This window comes from Hypanus sabinus, chromosome 23, assembly GCF_030144855.1.
Source record: "Hypanus sabinus isolate sHypSab1 chromosome 23, sHypSab1.hap1, whole genome shotgun sequence".
NCBI classification, from domain to species: Eukaryota; Metazoa; Chordata; class Chondrichthyes; order Myliobatiformes; family Dasyatidae; genus Hypanus; species Hypanus sabinus.
The window spans coordinates 45,498,840-45,519,556 of NC_082728.1; the positions used below are offsets into that span (position 1 = coordinate 45,498,840).

Consider the following 20,717-nt stretch of genomic DNA (forward strand, 5'->3'; position numbering starts at 1 on the left):
AGCATTCGGAGGAAACCCACAGGGGCACAGTGAGGATGTACAAACTTGCTACAGACAGCGGCCCGAATTGAACTCATCTCGTTGGTACTGTAAAGCATTGTGCTAAACATTATGCTACAGTGCTGCCCTTACTTATCGGCTAAAAGAAATCCCTTATATAGTGCTACATGTTTCTTTTCTCGGGGAGACCTCACTGGCAATGCGATATAGTGTTCAAACATCGTGCTCTTGTAATTTAATGAATTTTGTAAGCAGAGGACTGAGTGGTTCAGCATGGTCTAGTGTGAATAAACTCTCTTTCTCATTTACTGAGTTCTGGAAAATTGAATACGTGGCTCCTTCTTCCTGCTTCTAAGTTTCTAATCGGAATTTTTAAGACTTCAACTACTAGTAGAGGTCACTGAAGGAAATCCCTATGACATTCGGCCAAAAAGTATCTAACTCTCCGCCACACCAGACATTCAATTACAAACTTCCCTGCCAGGATTTCAGAGAGTCAAAGTCAAAGTAAATTTATTATCAAAATATATCTACGTTACCATCCACTACCTTGAGATTCATTTTCTTGCAGGTATTTGCAGGAAAATAAAGAAATGCAATAGAATTCATGAAAATCTATTAATAAACAAAGTGACAAGCAACCAAAGTGCAAAAGAAGCCTAAGTCAGCAAATTAAAAAATAATAATACTGAGAACATGAGTTGTAGAGAACTTGAATGTGTGTTTAGAGAATGTGGAATCATTCAGGGTTGTGGTGAATTAAGTTATTCACACTTATTTAGGAGGCTGATTTTAGTAGGGTAATAACTGTTCCTGAACCTGGTGGTGTGGGACCTAAGGGCTGTTACTGTTTTTGATCAGTGTTCTTGAACAACCAAAGAGAGGAAGAGGTAACAAGTATATGCTGCCTTTCATGTCTCTGCAATGTATTGATATTGGTTTATTATTGTCATATGTACCAAAATACAGTGAAAAGCTTGTCTTGCAAACCAATCGTTACACAATGCATTGAGCCAGAATAAGGTAAAACAATAAAAAAGCAGAGTTAAGTCTAAAAGTCAGCAAAATAGTGTAGTGCAGGTCAACGATAAGTGGAAGATCATAAGGAGGGAGACTATAAGGTCAAGTGTCCATCTCATCTTACAAGAAGACAGTTCAAGAATCTGATTACAGTGGAACCGAAGCTGTCCTTGAGCCTGGTGGTACGTGCTTACAGGATTTTGTAACTTCTACCCGATGGGAGAGGGAAGACGAGAGAACGTCTAGGGTGGGTGAGGTGTTCGATTATGCTGGCTGCATTACTGAAACAGTGAGAGGTACAGACAGAATCCATAAAGGGGGGTGGGGTCAGGGATTGGTTCCTGGGATGTGCTGAGCCGTCTCTACACTCTCCGCAGTTTCTTACGGTCATGTGCTGAGCAGCTGCAGGGAGTTGGGGACACAGATTAGCTCATGACACTGCCCACCTGTGCCCACAACACTGTCCCACACTGCATCCTTATTATTCCAGTACTTCCACTGCTAGAAAATGGATGACCAGTTTGATTGTGTCGCTGGGTGGAGAAAGATTGGTCAGTGCTCCAAGAGGTGAAGACAAGAGGTTCTGAAGATGCTGGAAAACTCGATCAATGCACACAAAATGCTGGAGAAACTTGGCAAGAGTTGAGGAATCCAACAGACCTCAATTTGCCTTCTTTTAAATGTTCTCAGAGCTCCACCTGAGTCAGACCACTGAATGGGAATATTTTTAACAGTGTAGAACATCCTTGGTACTCCAACAAAGAACCTTGCAACATGGGGTGATGTAGTTATGTCATTGTACAGGTAATCCAGACACCTGGTCCTGACATACGCCATCTAAATCTACCATGGTAGCTGGACACCTGAATTCAAACTTGTTTAATAAATAGAGAATCAGAAACTAGTATCAGGAATGGTGTTCACAAAATTATAACAGCTGGAATAAAAACATTTACATATTTCAATGCATATCATAGAGAAGGAAAATTTGCCCTTCTTTCCGACTGCTGTCTATTTATGGGTCCAGATCACAGGAACAGCTTGAACTTTGAATGCTTTCTGAAATAGTAGAGTGTCACTCATTTGATTCAAAACTATCATAAGATAATAAAACAAAAATAAGCAATTAGACCTCGGAAAATTAACAATGTCAAATTTGGACAAGTTATTAGCTCATCCAGGAAACCTTCCTCACTAACATCTGGAAATGTGTAAAAGTTAGGAGAGCTGATCTGTGGATGAATCAAGCAACGACTTGATGTAGGTATATCGACAGCATGTCCTACAGTTCAGCTGAAATCTCACTCCTTCCGTTGGATTGTCAGATGGACAGAGTTGGGCCACAGTGTCATCAAGTCAGAAGAGAATAAGCCAAAGGATCAACAATGATTCACAATTCCAGTGTAGGCCACCATTGCCAAGGAAACAACCATTTAAAACCTTTAAGTAAAGCCTTTATGTAAAGCCTCTTGTTTTTTTTTGTCATGATAAGTGACCAATTAAAGAACTAACAGCAGGAAGTACAAGAACATCTGTGATAGTTTTCATCTGTGACAGTTGTGTGAAATACATTGCTGAGTTATTTGCAAAGCTCCATCAGAAATGTCAGAAGGATGATCCACTTTTACACTTACTTTGCCCTCCACTTTCATAAAAGGGTAATGTACTGTTTGTTCAGGAGGAACAAAAGTGGAGGTTAAATCACAGGGGAAACTGCAATTTCAGTTGATTGTAGCTAGCAGAAGATTACATTGAGGAATTTCTATCCACAACTATACTGCAGGAAGTCAAGGGCACATTATAGACAACAGGTGAAGAGGTGTAGTGATACCACTGAGTTGCACTGAATATTGATGTTCTACAATTCTAACCAAGTACTTCCAGAACAGATGCAGAATTGAATAGATACATGGATGGGAGGGCAGGTCAATGAGACTAAACAGAATAACAGCTTGGCATTGAGTAGATGGACCGATGAGCCCATTTCCATACTGGAGTGCCCTATGACTCTATAGTTGGACATGTTGTGACAAGATGGAAAGTTACCTATGTATGTCTTCTTCACAAGAAAAAAAGGACAAATGTAATTCTGCTATTTACTGGTCTCAACTACCAGGTAGTTGATCTGATCCTAGAAGGTAAGCAGTTAAAGTTCAAAGTCAATGTGCAGGGCACAGAGAGTGACATTTGCCTGGAACGTGCTGCAAGGGGCAGTTTTGCAGGCAAATACGCTGAAGGCATTTAAGAAGCTCATAGATTGGCTTGTGAGTGTGCAGAAAATGGAGGGATATGGATGTTGTGTAGGAAGAAGGAATAGTTTAGTTAAACTTTTAATTAACTTGGCACAAGATCGTGAATTGAACATCCTGTTCCTGTTCTATACTGTTCTATGTGTGAATAAACCTCTTACAAAAGTTCATTCTGATTTCTGGCTTCAGTCATTTCTATTCTCATTGCAAGTATGAACAAAAGAGTGATATTTCAAGGATGAACAAGCAACTGTGGGATCATCTTAAAATAAAGCTCTTAAATCTCAACAAAGCTGAGGTCAGGGAATCAGGAGGAATACACCCAACCAGTCACAAGGACATCCCACACAGGTCATCATCTCAGTATCAAGAGATTGTTTTGGATACTGCTCAGGATAATTCCCCAGTCTCATCACAACCAACTGCTTCAGCAATGACCTTCGTCCTATCGTAATATTTGAAACTGGGGTCCACCTATGATTGCAACATTTTTCCTTCCACTTGCTGCTCCTTGGATAACATACCAGCCCCATGCTACTCTGTGGCAAAACCTGAACAGCACTAAAATATCATTCATTAACTAGCAAATTATATTCTAGTCACAAGTTATCATCAATCATCATCAGCAAACCTTTTCTGTGAAAAGGGTTGATTCAATGATTCAATGGTTTAATGTGTCAGAGAAGGTATACAGTATACAGCCCAAATTGTCATATTGAATACTGTATACATTCTCTGATATCAAATAGCAATTGACAGTCAAATTCTGCACCAAACACATTGTTTTATTACTAATTAGAACAAACACACATCTGTTACAATAGCAAGTCAGGAGCTGAGTGCTTATCTAATACATTAGTTGGATCCTTAAAACTTTTTCACCTTCAGCGTGATAGAATAATGTCTGTTTGCCTAGACGGCTGCAATTCCAACAACATTCAAGAAGCACAACACAATCCAGAAGAGTTGTGCCAATCGATTAACAATGAAGGCTCTTGGCCTGAAACGTTGACTGTACTCCTTGTCATAGACGTTGCCCGGCCTGCAGAGTTCCTCCAGCATTTTGGAAGAACTTGCTTGGATTTCCAGCATCTGCAGATTTTCTCTTGCTTGTGATTTGCACTGATTCTTCCACCAGTAATATTCTCCCTACCACCAACAGCTGCCACAGTGTGGCTTGCCAAGGTTTCTTTGACTCCTAAATCCACAGGTTCATGAGGCGCATGGAAAAACCAACCACTTCCATGTACAAACTCCAATATGCCAGTTGCTTCTTCAAACCCAGCTACATTATTGTACATGCAATTTCTATCCATTTTGCTGTGTGTTCACAAAATGTACTCTTGGTCTCTTAACTTTCAAAAATGTTTTATATATTTTGTCACTTTAAAGAATGAGAGGAGCTATGGTTATAGTTTTCCAGGACACATGTATCAAAAACACTTATGCAGTGAACTTACAGCACTCTTCTCCTGAACCAGCAGAGCATTCTTCTGCTCTAGCTCCTGAATTCGCAAAGGAAGTTTATCTGTTTTTTCAACAGCCAGTTTTAGCTCCTCCTCCTTTGCCCTCATCTTGATGTTTTGACCTGTCACATGAAGTGGTTTAACCTACAAAAGGAAAATCTTGTTAAGACATGCCTTTTCAGAAGTGTTACACAGATGCCACTTCACAAAAGGAGAAGTGCAAAAAAAAACAGCATCACAATAAACCTCTCCAAAATAAATCTTGCTCAGAACATTCCCCTTAATTTCAATGCACACTGAGACTGATTGAGTAACGTCTGAGACAGAATTTGTAACATTCTTAGCATGCATTGGTTACTGAATCTCCATCCTACTCTTAAGCTTTACAAGGATGACTGTGAATGAGCATTAGTGAAACCAGATCATCATGAGTGTTAAGATAAATCATAATGTAACCCCTGTCCCTGGCCATTCCTCACAATAAAGATGTAAAAAGTACAAAACTTGTTGTGAAAAGAACTTTTCTGTTAGCTCTATCCATTCATGCACATTACTTTGCATGGTATATATGTTCTAAGATTTCGTAAATTCTTGCAGAGAAATGCATTTATGGTATTAGACGTATTAAAATTCAGAAACTATTTGTCAACTGTTCAAAAGTTAAAAGTAATTTTATTATCAAAGTACAATAATGTCACCATATAAAATCCTGAGATCCATTTTCTTGAGGGCATATTCAGTAATTCCAATAATCATAACAGAATCAGTGAAGGAACACACCCAGAAGGACAGACAAATATTGTACGAAAGGCAACAAACTACAGATACAAAAGAAGGAAATAATATTAATAAGTAAATAAGCAATAAGTATTGAGAACATGATATGAAGAGTCCTTGAAAATGAGTCCATAGGTTGTGGGAACAATTCAGTGATGGGGCAAGTGAAGCTGAGTGACGTTATCTCCACTGGTTCCAGATCATGATGGTTGGGTGGTAATAACTGTTCCTGAACCTGGTAGTGCGAGTCCCGAGTCTCCTATACCTTCTTCCTGATGGTAGCAGTGAGAAGAGAACATGACGTGGGTGGTGGGGGTCCCTGATGATGGATGCTGCTTTTCTCTGACAGCACTCCATGTAGATGTGCGCACTGGTGGGGAAGACTTTACATGTGATGTACTGGGCCGTATCAACTACTTTTTATAAGAACTGTTAAAACGGGTGACCAGAAATATTCCTGCCCATTTGGTACAAACCAAAACTTGGAAGTGTCCATTCTCACATCAATAAACAGACAGACAAGAAAATACCATAGTGACATACCATTACAGATTGACATGCTTCACTATGGCCTCTACAGGGTCAGAATAAAGACAAATCAAAGGGCAATTCTGGTAGTGTGAAAATACAAAGTCTTTCTATTGCATGGCTTTATTTCCTCTAGAGCAAACAGCAACTAAAACAAGGGCAATGGATTAAAACCACATCAAAAGGCTTAAATTAAACCAATGCAAACTTGTATTATTTCACACATGACTGGTATTTGGAGAATAATATTAAATTGTATATTTCAGCCACGTTATAGAAACATAGCAATTTTCTGAACTCACCTGAGAAAGTACCATCTAGAATTGTCATCTGCAAGTAATCATTGCTCAGTTCCAGACATAACAATTGAGCAATCAAAGGAATGCAAAACCTCCTGCTTGGTCTGAATACTTCCCATGTGCACCAGTTGAGAATAAGAAAATAAATGGCAAATATAGCAGGATATTCCACACATACTGAGGTGTTGCTCAGTTGTTTAACCGCAGAAGGCAACAGTGGAAAATAATCGTGAAAAATTCCTTATTTGTACGTTCTCCACATAAACGTATGGGTTTCCTCTGGGTGCTCTAGTTTCCTACCACAGTCCGAATACTTACTGGTTGGTAGGTTAATTTCTCATTGTAAATTGTCCATGATTAGGCTAGGGTTAAATTGGGGGATTGCTGGGCAGTGCAACTCAAAGGGCCAGAAGGGTCTATTTTTGTTGTATCTCATCACCACATCATAGGTGAGCATCTCGCTGAAAAAGGGGAAGAACACTAAGAAGCGAAATATCCCGATTCCCGTGTGTTTCTTTCAATTAGTTTCTGGAGTTACAAAACAAATCAGTGGCAATGAGGAAGCTTTAAAATGAACCTGACACAACTACTGTACCTAGCTGATGAAGTGCAGTATGTTTTTATTTGGAAGGTGAGTTTTAGAAAAGGCAAAAAAATGGGTGAAATTAACAAGCAACAAGTATAGACACAAGTTCATAAACAGTGAGTACCAGGTGACAATAACAAAAAATTGTTAAAAAGAATGGAAATGGTTAGCTATAATGATAAGATAAATGTGTTTAATTGTAAGAAAGATAACTGAATGATGTATACTGAATGAATTGAGTGGTACTATGAAGAAAATGAAAAAGCTGATGAAGTGCGAGTACCAGTATTGCTGAGAGCAATGGGTGGAAATGCATACAGTTTGCTTAGAAGTTTAACTGCTCCAAATAAACCAGCCGAAATGAGCGTTGCTGATATCATGAATATAATGCAGGAAGATATAGAACTGAAACAGTTAGTGACTGCGGAACACTTTCAGTTTCATAAGCGTGATTAAAAGGAAAGGGAGTCCATTTCAGCTTGCGCAGCCAAATTGGAGAAATTGTGTTAGCATTGCTAGTTCAGCAGTAGCTTAGTGATGCACTGAGAGTTCATTTAATTTGTGGAATTTTATTAGAAATCATTCATAAATGGCTCCTAGCTGAAGCAAAACTCACATTTAAAAGGGAAATCGATGTATGAAATAGAAGCCAGCAATGCAACTGAGTTGCAGTCAGGAATGAAAATGAGTGTGAACAAAATTGCAGTCTAAACAGAAATCTGCCTGGCTAAACAAGTAATGTTGGGATTGTGGCAGCATCTCACATACATCAGACCAATGCAGGTTTAAAGATGAAATTTGCAGAAAATGCAACACATTAGGACACATACAAAGAACATGTTGGTCAGACAAAAATAAATGGACTGCACAGGGAAGAGATAAAAATTAAAAGTCAAATTGCAGTTCCAAAAAGAGTGTTAATCTGCATGCTATTAAAGAAAGATCTGAAAATGATGAGAGTGACCACAGAACTGGGTAGCCTTGAGATTTATAATGGCAAAACTGACAATAGACAAGCAATATGGTTTACATGAGAAGTGAATGTCAAATTAACTTGTTATGTACCCGTGGGTGTCCTGTGACTGTCACATGACCATGATGTAATTGAGGCTCTGCTGGGCATGATGTAATGATCTAATGATCTTGTGATGGTGGAGTGATATAATTTTCCCACCAGTGACAGGTCATGTGATGTTTTTTTTTTAAACAGGGTATGAAAGGAGAACCCCTCCCTGTGACGCAGGTCAGTTCATGGCTTAAGTCGTCAGTGACTCGGTTCTGCTGCGTATTTGATTTTATGACGCAGTTTCGTTTTAAAAGTGGAGTTTTAATTTCTACTGTAAGAATTGTTGTGCTGGCAGTTCTGAAAATCGCTGCCAGTTAAAGTCCAGTCAGAAAGTGAAGGATTATTGAAGTTTGGAAGACACAAAAGATCGAGGAAAGTTGATGTTGTCGGCAGTAAAACAGGTTTGACCTTATTTAATCTCCGTACGAGGAGTTAGTGACCTGTGTCCAAGATCGTTCCTGCATTCTGAAAGCAGAAAGAGCTGGACACAGCATTTTGCCAAGGAAAAGGTCAGTGCCTTTAAGCTGTTTCATTTCCTTCAATTGTAAATCCTTCGGGCAAGGCATACTTCGGCTGGGATCAGCAGTAACATCACGAAAGAGAATTTACTACTTCAAGGAAAGTCTCTCCTGACTGTAAATCATTTTGGACTTTTGCAATACTACTTTGAAGAACTAAGTTCGCATTTCTCGCTTTAAGAACTGTTTGGGTTGCCGTATAGCAGCTGACTTCCAGTGAAGTTAGTCGTTTGTTTACTTTTGGTTTTTTTAAGCAGTGTTTAATAAGTGTTTTATTTGTTATAAAAAACCTGTCTCAATTATATATTCATTATTGCTGAATTGTAACAAACTAAAATGAAGTTGGTCATTGTCTCAGCTGTTTCAGTAAATCCACAAAATGAGTTTGAACGGCATTTCAAAGATACTGAACTGAAGCCTGCAGATATCCATCTAAGAACTTATACTGGAGGAAAGATAATCCTGTGGGAATGATGTTTGTAACAGTGAAATACAATAACCAAGTAGCCACATTGGGCCAGTATTGTGGGGCCGTGATTGGCTCAGACAACTACAACCTGATTGGAGATCCATCCAGTATTTACGTGCCATATCCCCTGCAATTGAGTCAACTGAAAGCGAATTAAGAAAGGTACTGGATGATTCCATAAGAGTGTTCAAGGATGGAATTGGAAAACTCAAACATATCAAGAGTAAAATAGGATAAAATGAAAAAGTCACACCCAGGTTTTATATACCCACCTGGTTCCTTATGTAATCCATGATAAAGTAGCCTGTGAGCTAGATCGCATAGAGTGAAGGAATTCTTTCCGAAGTTGAATGGAGCCCATGGGTAATGCCAGGTGACCCAGTAGCCAAGAAGGACAGGTCTGTCAGTATCTGTGGTGATTTTAAGGTTACCATAAAGCCAGTACTGAAAGTAAGTCAATGCTCTCTGCACAGGATAGAGGAATTTTTTTTGCAAACCTTTTTGCTGGGAAACACTTAATCAAGACAGACTTAGCTGAGGCCTGCCTACAGATGGAGATGAAAGTCCAAAGTATTCCTCACCATGAACATTCACAAAGGCTTTATTGCTAATAATAGCCATTTTTGGAGTAGCTTCAGCATCACCTGCACTCTGGCAGAAAGCTATGGACCAGGTTTTGCCAGGCTGCCCAGGCAGTCAGTGTTACCTGGATGTCATCTTTGTTGTCAGTAAGGATGACAAGGAACATCTCCAAAATCTCAAAATGGTGTTAAAAATATTAGAAGATTATAGGCTCAGGGCATGGTGCAGCAAGTGTAAATTCTTTAAACCAAGCATCATTTACTGTGGTCACACCATTGACACACAAGGTTTTCACAAGTGTTCAGAGAAAGCTCAAGCGGTGGTAGATGCCCCTATGCTAAAGGATGTGTTGCAGTTGCGGTCCTTTTAGGATCTGTTACAATTACTATAATAGTTTACTGGCAAACCTGGCTACTGTGCTCCACCCCTTGAACTCATCACTGTAGATTAGGAAGAAATAGAAACTGACAAAGCAGTGTGTGGTGACTTTCAAAAAGACAAAGGAACTGGTGATGTCAAGCACTGTACTGATGCATTATGATCGACATCATCCAGTGAAGCTTCCCTTTGATGCCTTGACTTATGGTGTAGGTGCAGTCATGTCACATGTTATGACTAATGGAAGTGAATGTCTCAAAGCCTTTGCATCATGTTCCTTTACCACTGCAGAGAAAAATTACACGGAGGTTGACAGAGAGGCCTTGAGTTTGGTTTTGGGTGTAAAATATTGTAACCAGTACTTGTATGGGAGACAGTTTACCCTCATTACTGATCTTCAACTACTGGTATCCATTTTCAATCCAGTGAGTGGTGCTTCACAGACAGCAGCAGCATGGCTCTGCCTCTTGTTCAACACAGTTTACAAGATTGAATTCAAGAGCACCACTAATAATGGATTTGTGGTCCTGATTACTCTTGGAAGAGGAAGTCACTGAAAAAAGTTACACAAGAGGACACTCATTTTGACGTATTCTACCTAATGCAAATCAAAAGTCTTCCTATTGTGGCAAAGTAGTCTAAAGGGAAACCAGAAAAGACCCCACACCAACTCAGGTCTACACTGCAAACCAAAATTTGCTAGAATGTGTTGCAGAAATTTCAGTTCCCTCACTTTTACCAGTGCTGGGATGAACTTGGCCTTGATGGGGTTGCCTTATGTGAAGATTGAGAACTGTTGTACATTCCAAGCCAAGCTGAGATCTAAACTGTTGAAGGAGCTACATGCCAGTTACCCAAGCATGGCCAAAATGGAAGTACTAGCTCGAAGCTTTTCTGGTGGCCTGGGACTGATCAGTGGAAAAATGCCAAGAGCTGCACCTCTCCATCCATCCCTAGGGATTGTCTGCATTGCACTAGCAGAGGATTCATGTGGATTTCTCTGGAGCATGTATGGCACACAATTTCTTGGTGGTAGTGGGTGCAGCTACAAAGTGGCTGGCAGTGCTCCCAATAGCCTCAGTTGCAGTCTTGCACACTGTTGATGTGTGGAGAGGCCCCTTCTCAAGGACTGGCATTGCAAAGCACTTAGTTGGTGACAATGGACCACAGTTTGTAGTCATTCCTGAAAATGAATGGATAAGACATGTTACATCTGCACCCTACCACCCATGCACAAAGGGCATGAAGAAAAGGTTTGCCCAGAGTCTAAAGAACATCCTGAGAGCAATGTCAGCAAAGCACACTACACTGAATCAGAAGTTCACCAATTTCCTCTTTGCATATCGCAATGCAGCACACTCCACAAATAACAACTCACCAGTCAAGCTGTTCTTAATCATCCCTTGTAATCACGTTCCCATCTCCTCAAACCCAATCTCCGAAGGAGTATGCAGGACACACAGCTGAGACAGATTGAAGGCTCCTTAAGCAAGAAGGTTCAATGTTTCACTCCTGGACAAGCAGTCCTGGTGAGAGCCTAAGAGGTGATCAAAAGTTGGCACTTGGAAAAATTAAGGACAGAACTGGACCACTCTCGTGCTCAATGGAGATTGTGTCAGATCATCATCTGCAAACAACACATCATCCAGTGACACATAGAAACATAGAAAATAGGTGCAGGAGTAGGCCATTTGGCCCTTCGAGCCTGCACCGCCATTCAGTATGATTATGGCTGATCATCCAACTCAGAACCCTGTACTTGCTTCCTCTCCATACCCCCTGATCCCTTTAGCCACAAGGGCCATATCTAACTTCCTCTTAAATATAGCCAATGAACCAGCCTCAACTGTTTCCTGTGGCAGAGAATTCCACAGATTCACCACTCTCTGTGTGAAGAAGTTTTTCTTCATCTCAATCCTAAAAGGCTTCCCCTTTATCCTTAAACTGACCCCTCGTTCTGGACTCCCCCAACATCGGAAACAATCTTCCTACATCTAGCCTGTCCAATCCTTTTAGAATTTTATACGTTTCAATTAGATCCCCCCTTAATCTTCTAAATTCTAGTGAGTATAAGCCTAGTCGATCCAGTCTTTCTTCATATGAAAGTCCTGCCATCAAAGGAATCAGTCTGGTGAACATATATTTTTATCCAAAATTACTAGAGAGCAATACTTTACATATTTGAGTTGATGTGCATTCTATATTGAGTTGGGTTATAGCTAAGCAGGCAGCAGTGAGTGTTTACTATTTCAATAATCTTTGTGCTTCTCCGTGGATTGTCACCTTGTCATGGTGGAGAAGCTTGTCTGGTCCTAAGATCCTGAGAGAGATGCCATCTGGAGCTATGCTCCTGTTAGGGTCACCATGGTGGTAAAGTGAGGTCCCTGGCAAAGAACAATCCAACCAAGACCTCAATAGTGGAACAGGCAGATGAATTTACTTCAAGCTCAATGGCTGTGATGGCGAATGAAGGCTGCAACAAATCCATCAGCTCCAATCGTCATGGTTTCCATGCCATTGGAATCATTTGGTTTACTTGTGAAGTATCGTGTGCCTCTTGGAGTGCAACATCAAGTACACGTTAAACAAATACACGCACAGGCATCTTTGCTCTGTGGAAACGGAACGAAAACCATCATCCTCGATCTCAAGGAATAGCCACGACGAACATTTGTGTAATGTGCTGTGAAGTTTCATTGCTAATGTAATGGCCTCTCTGTAATGTTTCACTGCTATGGTAATGGTTTCTCTGTAGCAGCGATGTTTGAGTTCTGACTAGAGATAACGGGGGCTTTGGCATGTGTGCTAACCAATGAGAGGCATGTTGTTCTTTCTTGTGGGTCGGGGAGCAAGGATTTCGCAGTCTTTTGTCAGCGAGAGATAGAGAGAAGATGCGAATAGAGAAAATTGGTAGATCGGTGGATGGAGTGGACTCGGAGTGAGGGTCCAATGGTCTGCGGTGCTCAGAGGAGGTCGATGGGAAACAAATGGATGAATCTGTGAGCCCCAACGTGCACATTAGACTGCATCATTAAAATGGGCCCTTTTTCTTTTTTTTCCTTTACTAATCCCGTAATCAGATTAAGATTTATAAAGTTCAATTGTTTAATTGCATATGGTGTACTGTCTGATATTTTACAGTTCAGAATTGTAACCAGGTATCACATCTCGCAGCATCCACACAAACAGGATTTCTCAGCTTGGCCGGGCCAGAGGCTGTCTTCCCCTAGACAAACGCATGCTGACCAAACCTGAGGGTTACAATTGAGTAATATTTTAAATATATTATTTGATTAAACACTCTTTGTTTACTTAATCCATATGTAAGTAGTACATGAGTGGCATACGTCATGACACCACCAAGTCTCACTAAAAAAAAGGGGAAAAATCAAAGTAGACAAATATCTCAGCTCCTGTCTTCTTTTTTCAATTACCTTCTGTAGCTACAAACCATAATAGGGTACTTCTCCCATCCCATCTGAATCTAGGAGACAAATTCAGTTCTTTTCCCATCTCACCCTGATCACTGCTGCAGCATATCCACATCTCCACATCTGTCAGAAATTTCTCTCTGACTCTTACACTCACACACTCACACAATGACTTGAATATGGGAGCAACATTATGAGAACATGTTGATAGTCTATTTTTCCGTAGCCTTTCAGGATAAATGTTAAAAGAAACCAAAGGTTCATATGGTAGATAAGACCAATCAAAATGTCTGGGAAGGCTGAAGGAGCATGTGATCATGTGGAGAATTACCTCTTAAGAGTGACCTCATATGCCACTACCCTCTTCTAATACTACACATTGCATGACACGTGCCGGTGATAATAAACCTAATTCTGGTTCTGAATAGCCTATCTATATGAAAACTCACATTAACAATGCATCATCACTTAAAATTGCCATGCACTTACTCTTGTTTTTATCACTACAGAATTAAGTAACATTCCCAAACCAATTCAAACCTTCTCAACCCACCATAACCCACAAAAGAGAAACTGTTTAATACAAAAACATTTGCTGTGTAGTTTACAAGAGATACAAACTGAATATAATGTGCAGTATGGACCATAGGAAATGGAATAACTAATCTTGTTATATAATCGGGTTTAAGAAATCAATCAATGAGAGAAAGATAGAAAAATATGAGCTCGAGTTGGTCACAAATGAGAGAAAGTCTGCAGATGCTGGAAATCCAAGCAACACACACAGAATGCTGGAGGAACTCAGCAGGTCAGGCAGCATCTACGGAAAAGTGTAAACAGTCGATGTTTCAGGTCGAGACTCTTCATCAGCGCTTGTGAAAGGTCTCAGCCAGAAACCTCAACTGTTCACTCTTTTCCATAGGTGCTTCCTGACCTGTTAAATTTCTCCAGCATTGTGTGTGTGTAGCTTGAGTTGTTCATTTGGTTCTTCAAACTTGCTCTACTAATAAATGTAATCATTGCTAAATAAACTTTGTCACTAATACATTCAACTCTCTCTCAATGTCCTTTATGTATGAAATTCCATCTGTATCCTTCAATAAATTCAGCAACTCAGCATTTTGTGGCTGACAGGTAAGACAATGGAAAAGGAAGCCAATTAAAAAGCTTTGGTTTTTGTTACACCATATCATCACAAACTGTAATTTCACACAGAGCTGTAATATGGACAGCAAAATGCTGCTTTCCAATTCAAATTCACAAATATTTGACAGGGAATTCATGACTACCATGACAAAAACTGAATTTATTCACGTTTCATGTTGTAGCTCCACACAGTGGTAATAAGAGACACTGCCCTCTTGCTGATTAACAAATTCATCTTCAATTAGTCAACTACGATTTGTTCATAAGTCTTCCCTATGTTACCAACTCAAGCAAAGGAAGGTTTGGGCTACCTGAAATGCCAAAAGGACTGAATGGAAAAATTTGGGATAAATTCACAAGGAAACAAAACCCATTGTCCATCTAAAAATGCAAACACACGGAAATCTGCAGATGCTGGAAATTCAAACAACAACACACACAAAATGCTGGTGGAACGCAGCAGGCCAGGCAGCATCTATAGGGAGAAGCACTGTCGACGTTTCGGGCCGAGACCCTTCGTGCAGCTCTCAACTTGGCAGCAAAATAGGTGGGGACCCAGAAAAAACAGACCATGGATTTTGTTGGCTATATCTATGGGTTTGTATCAGCTGGAGTTTAAAGAAGTGAGTTTACCTAATCAAAACTTACACACCCTAACTGGGTTTGATGGAGTGGATGTGTAGAGATCTTTCTTCCTGTTGGAGAATCTAGAACGAGAGATCATTGTTTCAAAATAAGAGCTCCTCGATTTAAGACAAGGGTAAGGCAAAATGTTTCTGTCTCATAAAGTTATGTACCTTTGGAACTCTTTTTGAAATCTTTAATACTTTTAAGAGAGAGATTAATATGTTCCTGGTAACAGTTACAAGGTTACAGTGGGCAGATGGGAAGCAGCAAGATCAGCTGTAATCTTATTGGCAGAGCACACTTGAGTGATGGAGTGGCAAACCCTTGCTGATAATTCACATGTTCATACATGTATCTATTCACACGTTTGTTTGCATGCTCATTATGACCAAGCTGGCTGGACAATAAAACAACTGCAGTACCAGTGGTCCTCCTGTTCCTTCTTGCAGAAACCTAAAGCTCAAAAGCCTGACCTCACATTTTAAGAGTTGGTTTTCAATTATTAATCCAAAACAAGAATGAGGTGTTATAATCTGCAAATATGCTTTGCATTTTGAAAGTTAATAAGGCACATCTGCAAATCATAACAAGGCCATTATATTCAGCTCAATGTAAATCAAAACACATTACACTATATCTTGGAACTATATAAGTTGGAGCTATAATTATAGGATCTCCTATATGAAAAAATAATTGTACATTCCCGTTCATTTAGTGTCTTTGGCCACATATTGTCAGCTATTCCTGAAGGCTTTGGACACCAAGTGTTGGGTTCCACCCAACACTAAATTTCGCTGTCAGAGGATGCAATGGATTTCCTGGCTACAGTAAAACTGTTGTATGACCATTTGGATATCCAAACACATCAGCATCTGTCTCACTGGGTACTGATTCACTCACTGCCTTCCACTTTACCAGAGCCCCAGTTTTGGCGCTGCCTTTCATCTACTGGGGCCCCTGTCGCAGTCTTTCCTTTAAATTCACCCGATTATAATTTTCTAGTTCCCATGAAATTTATCTGCTCTGATTTCTCATACCCTCTTGAAACTTATTGGTCTCATTGGAAAATGTATTATTCTGCAATGTAACCTTTAAAATGGTAAATGTGTTGGAGAATAGTAGAGCATCATCTGATACTTTGGAAGATCTGCTCATCAAAGCCCCAAATGTGTCAGAATAATGGAGTTTCACCATACTCTTACTTCAATTTTCCCGTATTTGTGGTCTGTTTACTTCATTGTGTCAACAGAAGGCCAAATTAGGTGCTGAGGGTGCACTTGAACCAGAGCTGCAGGTAAGCTCAAAGTGGATTTACAGATATCACATAAAAGTCAGCCCGAAACAATATGAAGCACCACCAGAACCAAGCAATGAGAGAATCTCCAGGGGAGATTTTACACATGGGCCAGTCAGAACCTCCACACTGGACTTCTGACCAGGTTTAGAATTGCTGCAAGAGGCTTCCATTTCACGACAGCTCTGTGATCCCATGGTGTGGTAATAACAACAGACATAAAGCTGAATATGGCCCCAGAGCCCTGATAATGGACCTGCTATCTATGTTATGTCTTTCCTGATTCCTCAAACACCCCAGTGCTGCTCTCAATTTAGTCTGGCAAAGACCAGAAGAGTGCTACAGATCTGTGGAGGCAATAAGGACTGCTTTCTTAGACAACTCGAGTCCTTCTCCCAGATATCCAGCGAGGAGCCCCTACAGGTGCGAGAGCTAGAAGGCTACTTATGTGGTCTGTCTTGCCTGGACTCTGCATGAGGAATTTGTCCTATCTTAGAGAAACTCCTTTATTCTGTAGAAGTGGATATCAGAGGGAACTAGATACAAAATGGAAAAGGAAGTCATCTTCCCACCCTTCTCCTGCATTTCTAGTTTCATCTGGGATGAAGTCAAAATGAGCAATGACCCCAGCTTTATCATGACCACCACTTAAATCAGAGAAACTTGTTAGAGGCCCTGTCATGGTGCACAAAACTGAGGTGGGCAACGCCATCCAAAAAAAAATTGACTCCTAAATGTCAGAAGATCCTAACAAACAGTGCCCTCTACATCAGAAACCACAGAGTCTCCGGAAGTGTAGGGGTTTCAGGGAGAAACCTCCAGATGAGGCAAGGGCCTTCCTCAAAGAGCGCTCCATGTGCTTCCACTTCTGCTCTTCAACCAGCCACCGGGCGAGGGACTGTAATGCTGTTATCCAGCGTTCTGAATGTGACAGGGACAAACACTGCAGCTCTTACGCTGGCCCACCTCCCAGGTCTGTGAAGAACAACACAGGGAGAGAGATGAATCAGGGAGGGAGATGAATCCCCATCCTCTCTAGTTGCCACCTCTTCCTGTGGTCTGTGGAGAACACTCTGTCGCTAACTCATTTTCAAAGATCTACCTCATCAACTAGCCGCCTGGTCACCACCAGCTGAGAACTGTATCACCATTGGTTGCACCAGCATCTCCTTCTTGGCTATTAATTGTGCACCTTAAGGAGTTCAACAAACATGTCACGTACACACTGCATTGGCTAAAGGTTCAATATTCTTTGGCCCATTTGGGTGGTGGCTCAAAACTTTGGAATAAAATTGCTTATTCTACCAGACCAGTGGAGGGAGACAATGATCAGAGGGATGTGTCTCTAATGCATGGAATGAATGAACATTTGGGTTTAAATAGGTTATTTGTGCAGAATAGGCAGCCAAGAAGGAACCGCAAGTGACAAGACGCTCGAGTATTTTCATTATTATACTTCACATCAAAAAATGCTTATGAAGAGCTCTCTTCCAGATTGTTAAATGTGTAAGGTGGAGCCTATGGGCATGTGAAAACAGCAATAATGAGAAAATAAAAGTTAAATTTATCCTTTCCTAAGAAGTAGTCAAGAGGCTTATATAGATTATTCTGCCCTCGCTGAAGAGATTTCCCTATTTCCTCAAGCTAGACAGATAGATAACGCTACTCCTAAGTAATTTCAGGACATTTCTTGAGCATGTGTGTAAGTGAAGGAAAGTGGCTACTTGCTTACTCACGGCTGTTTGGGAGGTGTTATCAGTGGCTACAGAAGGTAGTGGTACCACCCAGCTGTATGAGCTTTCTCGATGGAACCTGTTATCCATCGCCCTCTAAAAAGTAAGGTCATCTATTAAAGGAGCTGGTTTGTTGTCAGCAAGACAGATTCACTCATGCTTCACACACGAAATGCTGGTGGAACACAGCAGGCCAGGCAGCATCTATAAGGAGAAGAACGGTCGACGTTTTGGGCTGAGACCCTTCGTCAGGACTGACTTCACTCATGCTTGCTGTGCTGTTTGTCAAACTTCAATGCAGGAGAGGTGAGCGGCTGGCAAGACTGGCTAAAGCCCTCCTTGATGTGGACGCTGCTAAGGCAGGAAGTCATGAGACTAGGGTGTTCATTTTCTAGAATGCTGACTCTGAAGATGCTCACAGGTGAGGTTTGTGTGCACTCCCTAGGCAGACGTCTCCTACTATGACCCATTCCAGAGATAACCTCTGCACAAAGGGAGCATTTGGAGACTCGTTACATTATTCATATACCTTGTGTACCTGTATGATGTCCTTTCTTAGCAGGAGCAGAATCTCAACTGCTAGTTGAGACGGTGATGGTGAATCTTCTTGTAGGTCATCCAGGACATCTTCATGGAGTGGTGCCTCAGGAAGGTGGGGTCATCATTAAGGACCTCCACCACCCAGGACATGCCTTCATATCATTACTACCATCAGGGAGGAAGTACAGAAGCCTGAAGGCACACTCAGTGATTCAGGAACAGCCTCTTCCCCTCTGCCATCTGATTTCTAAATGGACTTGTAAAAAAAAATTCCTATTATTTTGCACTACTTATTTAATTTCACAATTATATACACACATATCTATAAATAGATATACCTACTGTAATTCAGTTTTCATTTTCAATTATCATGTACATATTGCATGGTATTGGTGCTGCAAAGTTAACATATTTCATGGCATATGCTGGTGATATTAAATCTGATTCTTGAGCTGCTTCAGAGCCTCTACTCACCCCTGTACTGCCCTGCCCTGTGTTCCAGTATTTAGTAGCAATGACTAATGAACTAGCTGCTGGCATGAAATCCATTTGTACTTGACCCTAATTCAGCTCCCTGAGAGGAATGGAACCAACCAGAATAAAGCGACCTTTGTGGAGAGCTGGTACCAAGCGCTGTGTGCCAGCCTGCCTTGTGCAGCAGTAGATCCTCAGCTTTTGCCAGAGAGACAAACTTATTCACAACCCATTTATCTGTAGAGGTTCCGGATCAAGGGGAGAGCTCAGTGCAGTCTTGCTAGTAAATCATTTTAAGTATAAAATAAAAGCACTCTCAAACTGTAATTTCATGTTAAGTGCTTCCAAACAGAATTTACAACCAAGAATGTGCCAGGATGGCCCGTTCTTTGAATAAGGCCTTCATTATGACGGGAACAGTTCTGTACCACATCAATGCCTCAAATGAGATTCGATGTGGCTGCTGCTTCAAGTTGCTTTAGAATTATTTTATTAAAGACATATGGTGTTTTTTTAAATTTTTTGCTGTACAGACAGATTTCACAGATATTTCTATCCAACAAGAGGGATTCCTTGCTATGGCATATTTGACTGATAAATGTTTGATCTAGGTTCTTTCTGAAAGGTGGAGCAGGCTCAAGCGGCTAAATGGCCTAGATGGTCTACAACCCAGGGTTCTGTACGAGATGGATGAAGCTATGAAGCACTAGTAAGGAGCTTTCAAGAATCAATAGGTTCTGGTCTGGTTCCGAAGGACTGGGTGAGGTAAACTGTCCTGCAAGTTACTCTCTCTGTCATTTGCTCAATCCTCATCTGTTTGGGCATAGTCGTTTAGTGAGAATGGCTCCAGCGGCAGTGTTCTGTTCTCTCTGTGGGATGTGGGAGACTTCCAGTCTCCCAAATAAACACACTTGCACCAGGTGCATTGAGTTGCAGCTCCAGAGAGAATGTATTAAGGAAATGACCTTTGACTCATACAGGAGAATGAGGAAGTGATAGACAGGAACTACAGGGAGGTAGTCACCCCTAGATTGCAGAAGACAGGAAACTGGGTGACTGTCAGCAGAAGGAGAGAAAATGGACAACCTGTGCACTGTATACTAGTGACTGTTACCCTCAATAATGAGTATACAACTTTAGATACGATTGAGGGGGACAACCTACTGTGGGGAGCCACAGTGACCAAGTCTCTGGCTTTGAGTCAGATCCCATAGCTCAGAAGAGCAGAGAGGGGAAGAAGACTGTAGTGTCGACAGGAGATTGCTTAGTCAGAGGAACAGGGTTGAGGTTCTGCGGACACAGTATGAGACATCCAGATGTTATGCTGCCTCCCTGATGCCAGGATCAGGGATGGCTCAGATTGGGTCCATGGCATTCTCAAGGGTGAGGGTGAGCAGCCAGAAGTCTTGGTACATATTGACACTAAGGACATAGGCAGACAAGGCAAATAGGTCCTGAAGAGAGATTTTGGGGAGCTAGATAGAAAGCTGAGAAACAGAACCTCCAGGGTAGCAATCTTTGAATTGCTACCTAT

General features: G+C 41.0%; 1 protein-coding gene across 2 annotated transcripts in view; it reads right to left on the reverse strand.

The window, feature by feature from the left end:
- Positions 1-20,717, reverse strand: part of LOC132380171 (myosin-16) — a 310,593-nt gene that overhangs the window by 236,409 nt on the left and 53,467 nt on the right. Inside the window, exon 2 of one of the 2 annotated variants that reach the window (XM_059948830.1) lies at positions 4,730-4,879. The exons of the other annotated variant lie outside the window; for it this stretch is intronic. Coding sequence (XP_059804813.1) covers positions 4,730-4,879 — 150 coding nt within the window. The remainder of the gene's footprint in view (positions 1-4,729; positions 4,880-20,717) is intronic. 2 annotated transcript variants of the gene reach the window in all.